The sequence below is a fragment of the Sceloporus undulatus genome, chromosome 9 (genome assembly GCF_019175285.1).
Source record: "Sceloporus undulatus isolate JIND9_A2432 ecotype Alabama chromosome 9, SceUnd_v1.1, whole genome shotgun sequence".
NCBI lineage: Eukaryota > Metazoa > Chordata > Lepidosauria > Squamata > Phrynosomatidae > Sceloporus > Sceloporus undulatus.
In genome coordinates, this window is record NC_056530.1 from 5,735,757 (window position 1) to 5,747,038 (window position 11,282).

The 11,282-nt window shown below is 44.0% G+C and overlaps 1 protein-coding gene across 1 annotated transcript in view; it reads right to left on the reverse strand.

The window, feature by feature from the left end:
* Nucleotides 1-9,070, reverse strand: part of YTHDF2 (YTH N6-methyladenosine RNA binding protein 2) — a 31,510-nt gene extending 22,440 nt beyond the window's left edge. Inside the window, exons 1-3 of the mRNA XM_042440435.1 lie at nucleotides 8,788-9,070; nucleotides 8,461-8,485; nucleotides 5,128-5,207 (exon numbers count right to left, since the gene is read on the reverse strand). Coding sequence (XP_042296369.1) covers nucleotides 5,128-5,207; nucleotides 8,461-8,485; nucleotides 8,788-8,814 — 132 coding nt within the window. The 5' untranslated portion in view covers nucleotides 8,815-9,070. The remainder of the gene's footprint in view (nucleotides 1-5,127; nucleotides 5,208-8,460; nucleotides 8,486-8,787) is intronic.
* Nucleotides 9,071-11,282: the final 2,212 nt, after the last annotated feature.

Consider the following 11,282-nt stretch of genomic DNA (forward strand, 5'->3'; position numbering starts at 1 on the left):
AAGCTTCACTACTAGTTATCCTCACCATTGGCGTAACCAGCATATATCCCCTTGATTTACCTACTAAAGAAATTTAGGCCCGTTAGACGGACGTAAAGTATGTCCCCAGGACGTACTAGGGTTAAGAAAGGGTGTCCAAAATGGCGGCGCCCTATACACATGGGCACTGCCATGGCGATGTCACCACCGCGGCACCTCCAAACGGGGCGGCACAGAAATGATGTCCCAGTGCCGCGCGAGGGCACCTGGGGTGCTCTTTCCACGGCGCCAGAAGGAGCTCCATTTTGGAGTTCCTTCCAGGATCTGCATCACTGGCGCAGCCTCTACACGGCTGTGCCAGAGACGCAAATGAGAAAGGGGCCGAGTGGCCTCTTTCTCAGCGTCCCCGCCGCAGTCGGGTGTCCTTGGGGTATGAAGCCCCAGGGACACCCCTTTCCAGGCCGCGAGGAAGCGGCCTTTTACCACTTCCCCGCGGCCTGGAAAGCGGTGGATCGGGGCCTTAGAGGCTGCCACTGTGGCAGCTGAGGCCCCAATCCGGCGGGGAAAGGGCCGGATACAGGCCGCCCCTTTGGGCGGTCTGCAACGTGCTGAAGACACTCATGATTGTACGAAGACAGTTCTTTTTTCATCTCTGGCAATGCTAATCTTTTACTGTTGAAACGACAGTTTATGATGCAGAAATGTTTCCCTACCAATACAAAGGGCTAGTTAATCACCTGAGTTACCTATACAGTACTCAAAGAGTGAATTACATCAGTCCTATTAAAATTAGATTAACATCTGCTTTGTGAATGGAGCATCTCTTCTTGTAGGCATAAATGTAGGTTATCGAATTAACATTTAAAGTAAGGGTGAACAATTGTGGAGCATGCATAGGCTAATTTTTGTCCATGTGTTAGGTTTCTTTCTCTTAAAAAATCTGCTGAAAAGCAGTGCAAAACAAAACTGTAAAACTGTTTGGTTTCGAAGTTGGGGCAATTTTCTCCATTGGACAGAGGCTGAGGGATGTTTCTGATGTAAAGGAGTGTTCTACCTTGGGCATTCTCCACTCACCCCCTATTTTGAATGGTGTGGGGCCTCAGTGGTGCGAGAGGGTCTGGTGGGCAAGAGACACTGGGGGCTACATTCTCAGCCCAATTTAGAGGCACGACCTGGATTTGTGCATTTTTCTTAGTATTTCCTGCCAATTATGATGCACATGATTATCCGAGTCCAGCTATAAAAAGGAACCATATGTACATCTTTTCATGTGTCAAGCAGACAAATAACTGGGTGATTTTCCCCCAAACATGAAACTTAAGACAAGATCACAGTGCAAAAAATCAACATTGTTCAGGCTTTAAGGCTGGATAAGGACCTAAATACCCTAAAGGCACAAGATCCTGTCTGATCTAAGCAGGGTAAGCCTTGGTTAAGAGTTGCATAGGAGCTGTAGGGTTTATTTCAGACAAAGGAATTGGCAAAACCACCTCTGTGTATTCCTTGCCTACAAAAACACTATGAAACCCATAGGGTCACCATAAATCAACAGGCGACCTGAAGGCACATATATAAACATACAACAGCTAACAACTGTTGATCATCCTGGATTAAGCAGACTGCAAAACTGATTATCTGTCTTTCCTGAATTTTTGCTACTCTTAAGTTTCAATCAGCTATAGCATAAAAATGGACTTTAGGGTCTGGATTAATGTTTCCTTTAAATAATTATAATCCAAATGGATCTTTCTTTCTTAAAAAGTGTTCACATGGTTTGTTATCACAACTTTAAGCAAAGTCAGACATTTACAAAGCTAGTTAGGTGTTTCAGTAATTCGTGGATTCTTAAGCTGTGGTTCATAGATCTCTAGGGGCGGGTAGAGAGGCTTCAGGATGGAGTCGGAAAAGTGCAACCCACAGGCCACAATCAGCTCCCATGGCCAAGAGCCCCCAGAGTCAAAGGATACTGTCCACCTCCCATGCCCTGTGTGGGTGTTCACCCCATTCTGGAGCCCACTGGGCCAATTTAAGGCTCTGAAATTGCCCTTTTAGAAAACCAGAAACAACCCAATGTGTTTATAAAAACACCTCTCTTGGGCCTAAAGGTATGGCAAAAATGTCCCCATAATACAAGAGGGCATGGGGGCGAGTATTGGGGGGCAAAACATTTCCCCCCCCCCAATCTGGTCTCCCAGAGGGCTACTGAGGCCCCCTAACCTCCCACAGCTGCCCACATCCACTTTAGGAGGTTCTTGAACCAGTTGCAAAAATATGACGGTGTTAACATTTCTTTCCTGTTACTCCAAAAATTGTGTTTACGTGTATTACTCTAGAGAGAAGTCCATATTGTTCATAAGATTCTCAACTAGGTCTATAACACAAAATGGTTAATAACCACTGCACTTCTAAAGGAGGTCTTATGGCCAACCTTTCCCTTGTGCTCATTGTAAACTTTTGTTCAAGTAATGACTGGATCCCACCTCTTCCTCTGGTTAACATGTACTGTATATACTCATGTATAAGTGTAGAAATTTTAGTCAAAAATTGACCCAAAAAATTTGAGTCGACTTATCCACGGGTCAGTGTAAGTACTCTAATAAAAAGTGTTCCTTAACTCTCATAAAAACAGAAACCATCTACTGGTGAAACGCAAGAGTGGAATCTCTCCTGGATGCACTGACCTCCCTCTACTCTTTCATCCATTCTTCAGTGTGAACACAGTTATGCCTCCTGCAATTTTGTTACTTCTTTGCCATTGTCTTCCTTTGCTTCATCCTTTAGATCCTTTGTTACATGACCATAATTCTTACTAGCGACTTATTGACGGGTCATACCAAATTCCATAGTTTTGACTTCAACTTGTACATGAAGTCAACTTATAGTCGAGTATATATGGTATATACACAAAGCCAATGAGCAAATTCAAGTGAAGAGATGCCCTAAGTCTACTGCTGACACCCATTTCTTTCCATTTCATCCAATCAAAGTCCTGCAATCAGTTTACTTGACATCCAGGATAAGTGGGGAACAGGATAAGCTAACTGGAGGTGAAACCATGAGTGATTTCAGAAAAACAGGAACATACAGAATGAATGGAGCATGGTGTGCACCAAGTTCTTTCAGGTTTAAATTAATGGAGCATCCCTAGATCTCTTGATTTTGCAAGAGCTCCCACAGCATTTTTTTTTAAAAAAAACTTTTTATGAAGCCAAACACTGAAAAGAATCTGCTACCTTTTCTTCCGGATTCAAATATGACAATCATCCTGTAGGTTTTCATTTATCTGAAGACCGATTTCACAATACAATGAACTGCTCTTCATGACTGCTCTGAAACTGCAACTAATCTGATGCAAATCAGTGGCTTGGAACACATTACAATAAGCTTTAGGACATATGCCTGTGTGATCCTCTGGGAGCAATTCAAGATACTTACATAGATACCAGAAACCGTAAACAGGTCATATTCACACTACACCCTGACATAGTACCACAAAGCTAACAAAGACCATGCCTGTGTGTACTATAATCCACCATGGCATGCAGCAATATATACTTGAACATAACAATCAAGTTCTCTCCCAGCAGGTTCCAACAAGTTTGAAATCTTGCAAAAGCAGGAAAAAGTAACTGACATGGTGTTTTCAGCAGCCAAAATTAAAGGGATATTGAATTTTAGGGATGAGATTTGAATCTTCAAATCAAGAATCCTGGATCTTTTAATCATTCCTCTTCTACCCTAAATTAGCTTAAAAAACTGTTTACTGTTTTTGAGAATATTTTCTAAATGCAGTCTACTAGCACTAAATCATTCTGTTTTATGATCGATAAGAGAAACGAAATCGTCTACAAGATACAGAATGGATATTATTGGAAGTAAGTTAGGATCTATAACTAAATGGAGCAAAGTACTTTTATTTGAACTGCAACTGTAAGTGTATTTAGTGTAATGTCTTAAAGAAGTCAGCAATATTTATTTATTTATATATATATATGAGAGCCGATGTGGCATAGTGGTTTCATTGTTGGACTATGACTCTGGAGACCAGGGTTTGATTCCCAGTTCAGCCATGAAACTCACTGGCTGACCTTAGGTAAATCACACTCTCTCAGCCTCAGGGGAGGGCAACGGCAAACCTCCTCTGAACAAATCTTGCCAAGAAAACCCCATAATAAGTTTGCCTTAGGGTCATGATAAGTTGGAAATAACTTCAAGGCACACAACAACAACATTTATTTCTAAAAAAATACATTTGAGATACCGCTATTTAGCTAAACCACAAGTCTACGTATAAATACTGAGAAGTGTGTGTAAATAAGCTCAATAGAACCTTTTCCTTAAAAGACATCTTAATTATTGTAGCTTTGATCCCAGTAGAAATTCTAGTGTTTGTTTTCATTTGATAACTGATAACCATAATAGGATGGATTGGAAGTCTCTCATTCATAGGGTTGCCATAAATCGAAGTTGACTTGGCAGCAGTTAAACACCACCACAAAGCCAATATATATACTTATAATAGCCCATTCTTCCTATAGAAAATTCAAAATACAGTGGTGCCTCGGGATACGAAATGATCGGGTTACGAAATTTCCGGGATACGAAAAAGTTGGATTGGCAAAAACTGTTTCGGGTTACGAAATATTTTTCGGGTTACGAAATTCATTTCGGCGCGAAATTCAAATGCTGCAAAGTGCAGCTATAGGCTTTCCAGTGCTAACGGAAAGCCTTTTCGGGTTACGAAATTTTCGGGTTACGAAAGGAATGGCGGAACGAATTAATTTCGTAACCCGAGGCACCACTGTAGTATACATGCAACTCCCTTGAGAATAATAATGAGTTCATTTGAGAGAGGAGAGACTTTTTATGAAATATGGGAAATAACAGTTTGTTCCAAGGCAATAATTACATTCAAACTAAATTCAACAAATTGTTACCAAGTGCTCCACTACATTTTTACAGATAAGCTGCATATGACAAGCTATAAGACACTAGCAAGTGTAGAAATCCTGTCAGTTAATTAAGTGAACGTAATCTCACACGCCAGAGAAACATACAGTATTGAAAGCTAGATTAAAGTAGGAAAGGGTCTAATGAATGGGCATCATGCACCATTAGTAAACAAATAGGTACATTTTAAGCACTCACCGGTCTGGCCTGAGGACTCAAGTAAGGTTCAATATCATCATCATTTAATCCATCTTTCTGATGTACTGATCCATTTTGCACTAAAGACAAAAATTTGTAACAATGATTATTCAGTATCAATATGAATACTATATGTATTTGTAACAAGATACCTAAGGATTAATCTTACCTGGGGGGGACCTTTATCTCACCTGTGAGTGTCTGCCAATTGCTGCTCATTACTAAGAGAATATGCTCACTTTTCTTTATTAATTCAACATTGATCCCTGGCACTGGAAATAATTTTGGGGCTAAAGTACAAATTAAGCCCTGGAATATCTGTTTTCCTGAGTAACACACAGTGGAATTCTGTTTACAAATGCTACACTAAAATGAACTCAAACAAATTCATTGGCAAGAGCTCCATGGGAATCTTCTTTGGTCCGGTATAAAAATTCAATCTGGAAAATATGAGTAAACTGTTAAGGCTCCCTTCTCTGCCCTTGGAAGGCTTCACACAAAGCTTTCCTAGAGTGCTTTACAAATATTTTGGACTGTATTACCTAATCTTTCTAGCTAAGGTAGATGGGGCTTGTAGTTCTAAACATTTGGATGGCATCACATTAGTCTGCCTTCCATATCCAGATTCTTTATCCATTGATTCAACCATCCATGGTTTGAAAATACAGTCGTCCCTTCTGATTCGTGGAGGATCCATTCTGCCACCCGCCCCGCCACAAATCAGGAAATGGCCAATATTGGAGTTCCATTGATTACAATGGTGGGGCGCTCCCCTGCATGCGCCATTATGTCCCTCACGACTTGCTGTCCATGAAAGACTGAGGGATGCGAACAGCAAGACCACAAATCGAGAGGGATGACTGTATTCACAAAAGATATACACTCCAAAAAGCCAGGTTTTTTGCATTTTATATAAGGAACACCATTTTACTACACCATTATATTTAACAGGACTTGGGCATTCACAGATTTTGTCATCTACAGGAGATTTTGGAACCAAACCCCAGTGGATACCAAGGGCCCACTGTAGTCCTGGTCTAGAGGCAAAAACAACAAACTCTTCCAAATTCATTTTAACAGAATCAGCCACTGCCACTTTTTAAAACACTTTCCACCCAGCTTTTTAAAAGATGAGTCAGTTTTCCAATTAGCCCTGAAGGTTCATCTAATTCAAATTAAAGGGCCCAGTAGCTGAGTAAACATTTGCTTTCTAACAAGCCTATTTTAAATGTCTTCCCGGTCACTGATTTTGACCAGTTTAGACTTAGTAGGGGCAAATCTATACAGGTCATGGAAGCAAGGTTTCAGCCTCTACTAGCATAAATTCTGTATATACTCATGTATACACCCAGAAATTTTAGTCTCAAAATTGACCCCAAAAACCCAAGTCAACTTATCAATGGGTCAATGTTAGTACTGTACTTTAACTCTCATTTTAAAAAAGGAACCATCCCCTGGTGAAAGGCAATAGTATAATCTGTCCTGGAAGCACTGACACACTGCTATTCTCTCATCCATCCAGACTTTAGTGTGAGCACAAACAGTTATGCCTTTGTTTTTCTTTGTTTCATCCTTTAGATCCTTTGTTACATGGCCCTAAGTTTTACCCTTGACTTATCCATGGGTAATATCAAAAATCCATAATTTTGGTCCCCAAACCTGCCCTTGACTTATACATGAGGTCACCTTATATTCGAGTATATAATGTATGTGTGTATGTAAAAGTGCATGTATGGGAGAAGAATGCTTACCTGTGTTGGGGAAGTGTGCAATAAAGGAAAAGTAAACATTTAAGAAAGAATTTCTTGACCTGTGTTGGATTTCTGTTTCTTTGCTACTATTGCATAATGTATCCTCAAAAAGTTCAGTCTTACATCTCATGAAATAATGTTCACTAGCATTCTATATCATGTATTATATGCATTACAAATTGATATCATTCAATATATGTGTTCCATGCAGGAAAAAGTTGGAGCATGTCCAAAGGAGGGTGACTAAAATGGTGAAAGGTCTGGAAACCATGCCCTATGTCTGTTTTATTGAATCATTTCCTGTATTGCTATGTATTTTATATGTATTATCCTACTAGAGAGGCCCCTTCCCCACCCCCTTTCCCTTCTCCTTTTGTGTCGTGTCTTTTTAGATTGTAAGCCTGAGGGCAGGGAACCGTCCAATTAAAAAGATTGTATGTACAGCGCTGTGTAAATTTACAGCGCTTTATAAATAAAGGTTAATAATAATAATAATAATAATAATAATAATAATAACAATAATAATAATAATATGAGGAACGCCTTAGGGAGCTGGGGATGTTTAGCCTGGAGAAAAGAAGGTTAAGAGGTGATATGATAGCCCTGTTTAAATATTTGAAAGGACGTCATGTTGAAGAGGGAGCAAGCTTGTTTTCTGCTGCTCCAGAGAATAGGACCTAATGGAGCAATGGATGCAATCTGCAGGAGAAGAGATTCCTCAATATAAAGAAGAGATTCATGACAGTGAGAGCTGTTTCATAGTGGAATATGATGCCTTGGAAGAAGGAGTCTCCTTCTTTGGAGGTCTTTAAGCAGAGGCTGGATGGCCATCTGTCACAAGGAGGTGCTTTGATTTGAATTACTGCATGGCAGAATAGGGTTAGAGTGGATGGTCCTTGAAGTCTCTTCCAACTCTATGAGTCTATGATCACTCAATGTGTTCCATACAGGAATACACAGACTGAGTGTGATAAGGTTGGACTGGGTGGCCTTTTGGTCTCTTACAACTCTATGAGTCTATGATGACAAGTTGCTATATCTTTGAGTTCCTACATGTCAGAATGGGGTTGACCTGGGTGGCCTTTGATTTGTCCTCCAGCTCCATGGTTCTGTAAGGCTGTTATCACTCCATATATGTTTTTCATGCAGGAATGAACATGGCAGAGTGGGGCTGGTCTGGATGGCTCTGGAGGCCTCTTCCAACTGTATGAATCTATGCTTCTGAACTGGTGTTCCATGCAGGAAGACACAGATTGACGGGGAGTTCCTGCATGGCTGGATGGCTCTCCCAACTTCTATGAGCCTATGAATATGGAGGGAGGTATGGCTCAGCGCCTGTGCTCCATGCAGGAAGAGACAGGTCTCCTGAGACCTCCAGCCCGAGAGGCGGGCCCTTGGGAGGCTGCGCCAGGAGCACGTGCGCCGCCTGGGGAGAGGAGGAGGAGGAGGAGGAGGGCGGCATCCCGGGGTCGGCAGCCCGCTCCCTGCGGAGGGAGGAGGGCGAGCGGAGGGCCGCCCGGGAGCGGCCTTGGCCCCCTGAAGCCCCAGCACCTGTGCCTCCCTCCCTGGTTGCCTCACTCACCTTTGGTGCCTTGGCCCTTCGGTCTCTGGCGGCGGCGGCGGAGAAAAAGAAAAGGAGGGAGGGAGGGAAGGAAGGAAGGAAGGGGAGAGAGAGGGAGAGGGAGAGAAGGCAAGAGAGGCGTAAGTCATGAGGCGGCAAAACGAGGCCCCGCCGAGGACGGAAGGCCTCTGGAGGAGAAGGGGGAACCACGGAGGAGGCTTGTTTGCCGCGCGCTCCTCCCTCCCGCCTAGGCCTCAAAAGCCGGGGCCTTTCCTAAGCCACGAGGCCCTCTCCCTCCCACCAAGGCCCGACTCGGCCCCCCTTCCTTCCTCCTTCCTCCTCCTCTACCTGCTCCAAGAGGCTGCTGGCCGACATGACTCTGCGTTCGGCGGCGGCGGGGTTCTGAGGTGAGCGGAGCGCTGCCTGGAGGGGGAGCGGAGCAGAAGCAGGAGGGGCGGCGGTTTGCGGCGTATGATCGGCGGCGGCCGCTAAGGCTTTGTCCGGGGAAACGAGGAGGAGACGCACCGCGCGGCTGGCTCTCGGCTTCCTGGCGGACTCTGGCTGGCTCCTCCGACGCTCTAGCCCTCCGGCCCTTTGCCTATATAGCGAGCCCTCTCTATGGTGCTGCTTGGACGGAACGACGTGCGCGCTCAGGCTCGTGAGCGCGCGCGCACGTCAGGGAGGGAAGGCGGCGCGACGTCAGGGAGATGGCGCGCGCCCCTCCCTTCCTCGCGAAGAACTGAGCATGCGCGAGGCTTCGGTGGGCGGGGCAACTCTGAGGGAGAAAGTGTTGCCAATGTGGTGACTTTCACACGAAAACGGGGACTTTTCAGGGCTTTCCGTGTGATTTTGGTGCCTGGCTCAATTTCAGTGCATTTTTGGTGACTTTTGCCCATTTCAGCTCCAGACCTGACTCTGAGAGCGAGGCTACAGAGCAACCAGCCCTTTGGAGCGTCACACACTCACAGTTTTCAGCCAATCAGAGAGAGGACTGGAGAGTGGGCACCGCCCCCGCCCTCAGCCCCTGACTCCCTCTTAAGTCTAGCTTTCCTAGACTTAAGCGTATTTCCTCAGATGCATGGGAATTGTAATTCATTGTGGCACCAGAGCTCTTTCTCACGAAACTACAATTCCCAGGGTTCCCTAGCACTGAGCTAGGGCAATTAAAGCGGTCTCAAACTGGATTATTTCTGCGGTATGGATTGGACCTTGAGCATTTTTAATAACCAAGGTCCAAAACACACTGCAGAAATAATCCCGTTTGTGACCACTTTAACTCTCCTGGCTCAGTGCTAGGGAATCCTGGGAATTGTAGTTTGTTGTGGCACCAGAGCTCTTTCTGATAGAGAAGGCTCAATGTCTCACAAAACTACACTTCCCAGGGTTCCCTAGCACTGAGCCAGGGCAGCTAAAGCAGTCTCAAACTGGATTATTTCTGCAGTGTGTCTTGGACCCAACTCAGGCTGCATCTTCATTCCAGAGACAATCCAGTTTCATACCGTTTTAACTGCCATGGCCCAGTGCTATGAATTCCTGGGAATTGTAGTTTGTTCTCACACCAACGTTTCCTGAGAGAGAAGGTTAAATGTCTCACAAAGCTAGAATTCCCAGGATTCCCTAGCACTGAGCCAAGGCAGTTAAAGGGGTGTCAAACTGGATTATTTCTGCAGTGCGGTTGCAGCCCAACACGTTTCTATTTGGCACAAAGCTCCCTGGACCCCCTTCATGTCAAAATAAATATCTTAAAAGTATTAGAAGGACTGAAAGATTCTTTGGTTGGTTTTAATGGTAATTTTGAGAGTTGAAATAAGTTCCAATTATTTTTATTCAATTAGGGCTACGTTTTAATGCCATATTAACATTACGGGGACTTTTCGGGGACTTTGACTGAATATTTGGTGAGATACGGGGGGATTTGGTGAGTTTGGGGCCAAACGTTTGGGGAATTATCTTCGAGGCTTGTTGGCAACACTGGTTCTGAAGGGAGGGAGGCCTTCTTCTGGTGGCACCTCTGAGGCGAAGACTGGAATCAAAGAACTGACCCAAGACACAGCCCTGTTGCTTTTCTTACAGCGCCTTTGAACCTGGCTGGAATAAAAAGAAATAAGTTGGCAACATGAGCTTTCCTAGGCTTCATTCCACTTCCTCAGATGCATCTGAGGGAGGAAAAGGTGGTTAATCATAGAGTTGGAAGACACCTCAGGGACCACTCAGTCCAACTCCATTCTGCCATGCAGGAAGACCCAACCAATCTGTGTGTTCCTGCATTGTATATTGAGCACTCCCTGTGACAGCCTCTGCTTAAAGACCTCCAAAGAAGGAGACTCCACTACACTCCGAGGAAGGAGTGTGTTCCACTGTCAAATAGCCCTTACTCTCAGGACGTTCCTCCTAATGTTGAGCTGGAATCTCTTTTCCTGTACCTTGCATCCATTGCTCTGGGTTCTATTCTCTGGAGCAGCAGAAAACAAGTTAGCTCCCTCCTCAATATGACATACCTTTAAGTATTTAAACAGGGCTATCATATCGCCTCTTAACCATCTCTTCTCCAGGCTGAACATCCCAGCTCCCTCAGTCTTTCCTCATAGGGCTTCATGGTTTCCAGACCCTTCACCATTTTGGTTGCCCTCCTTTGGAGACATGGCTCCAGTTTCTCAACGTCCTTTTTGAATTGTTTTGCCCAGAACTGAACACAGTGTTCCAGTGAGGCCTGACAAAAGCAGAATAGAGTGGCACTATTACTTCCCTTGATAAATAAATAATAATAAATAAAACTTTTATTTCTATTCCGCTTTTTGTAGAAACAATCAAAGTGGCTTACAATGTTAAAAGAATACACCATA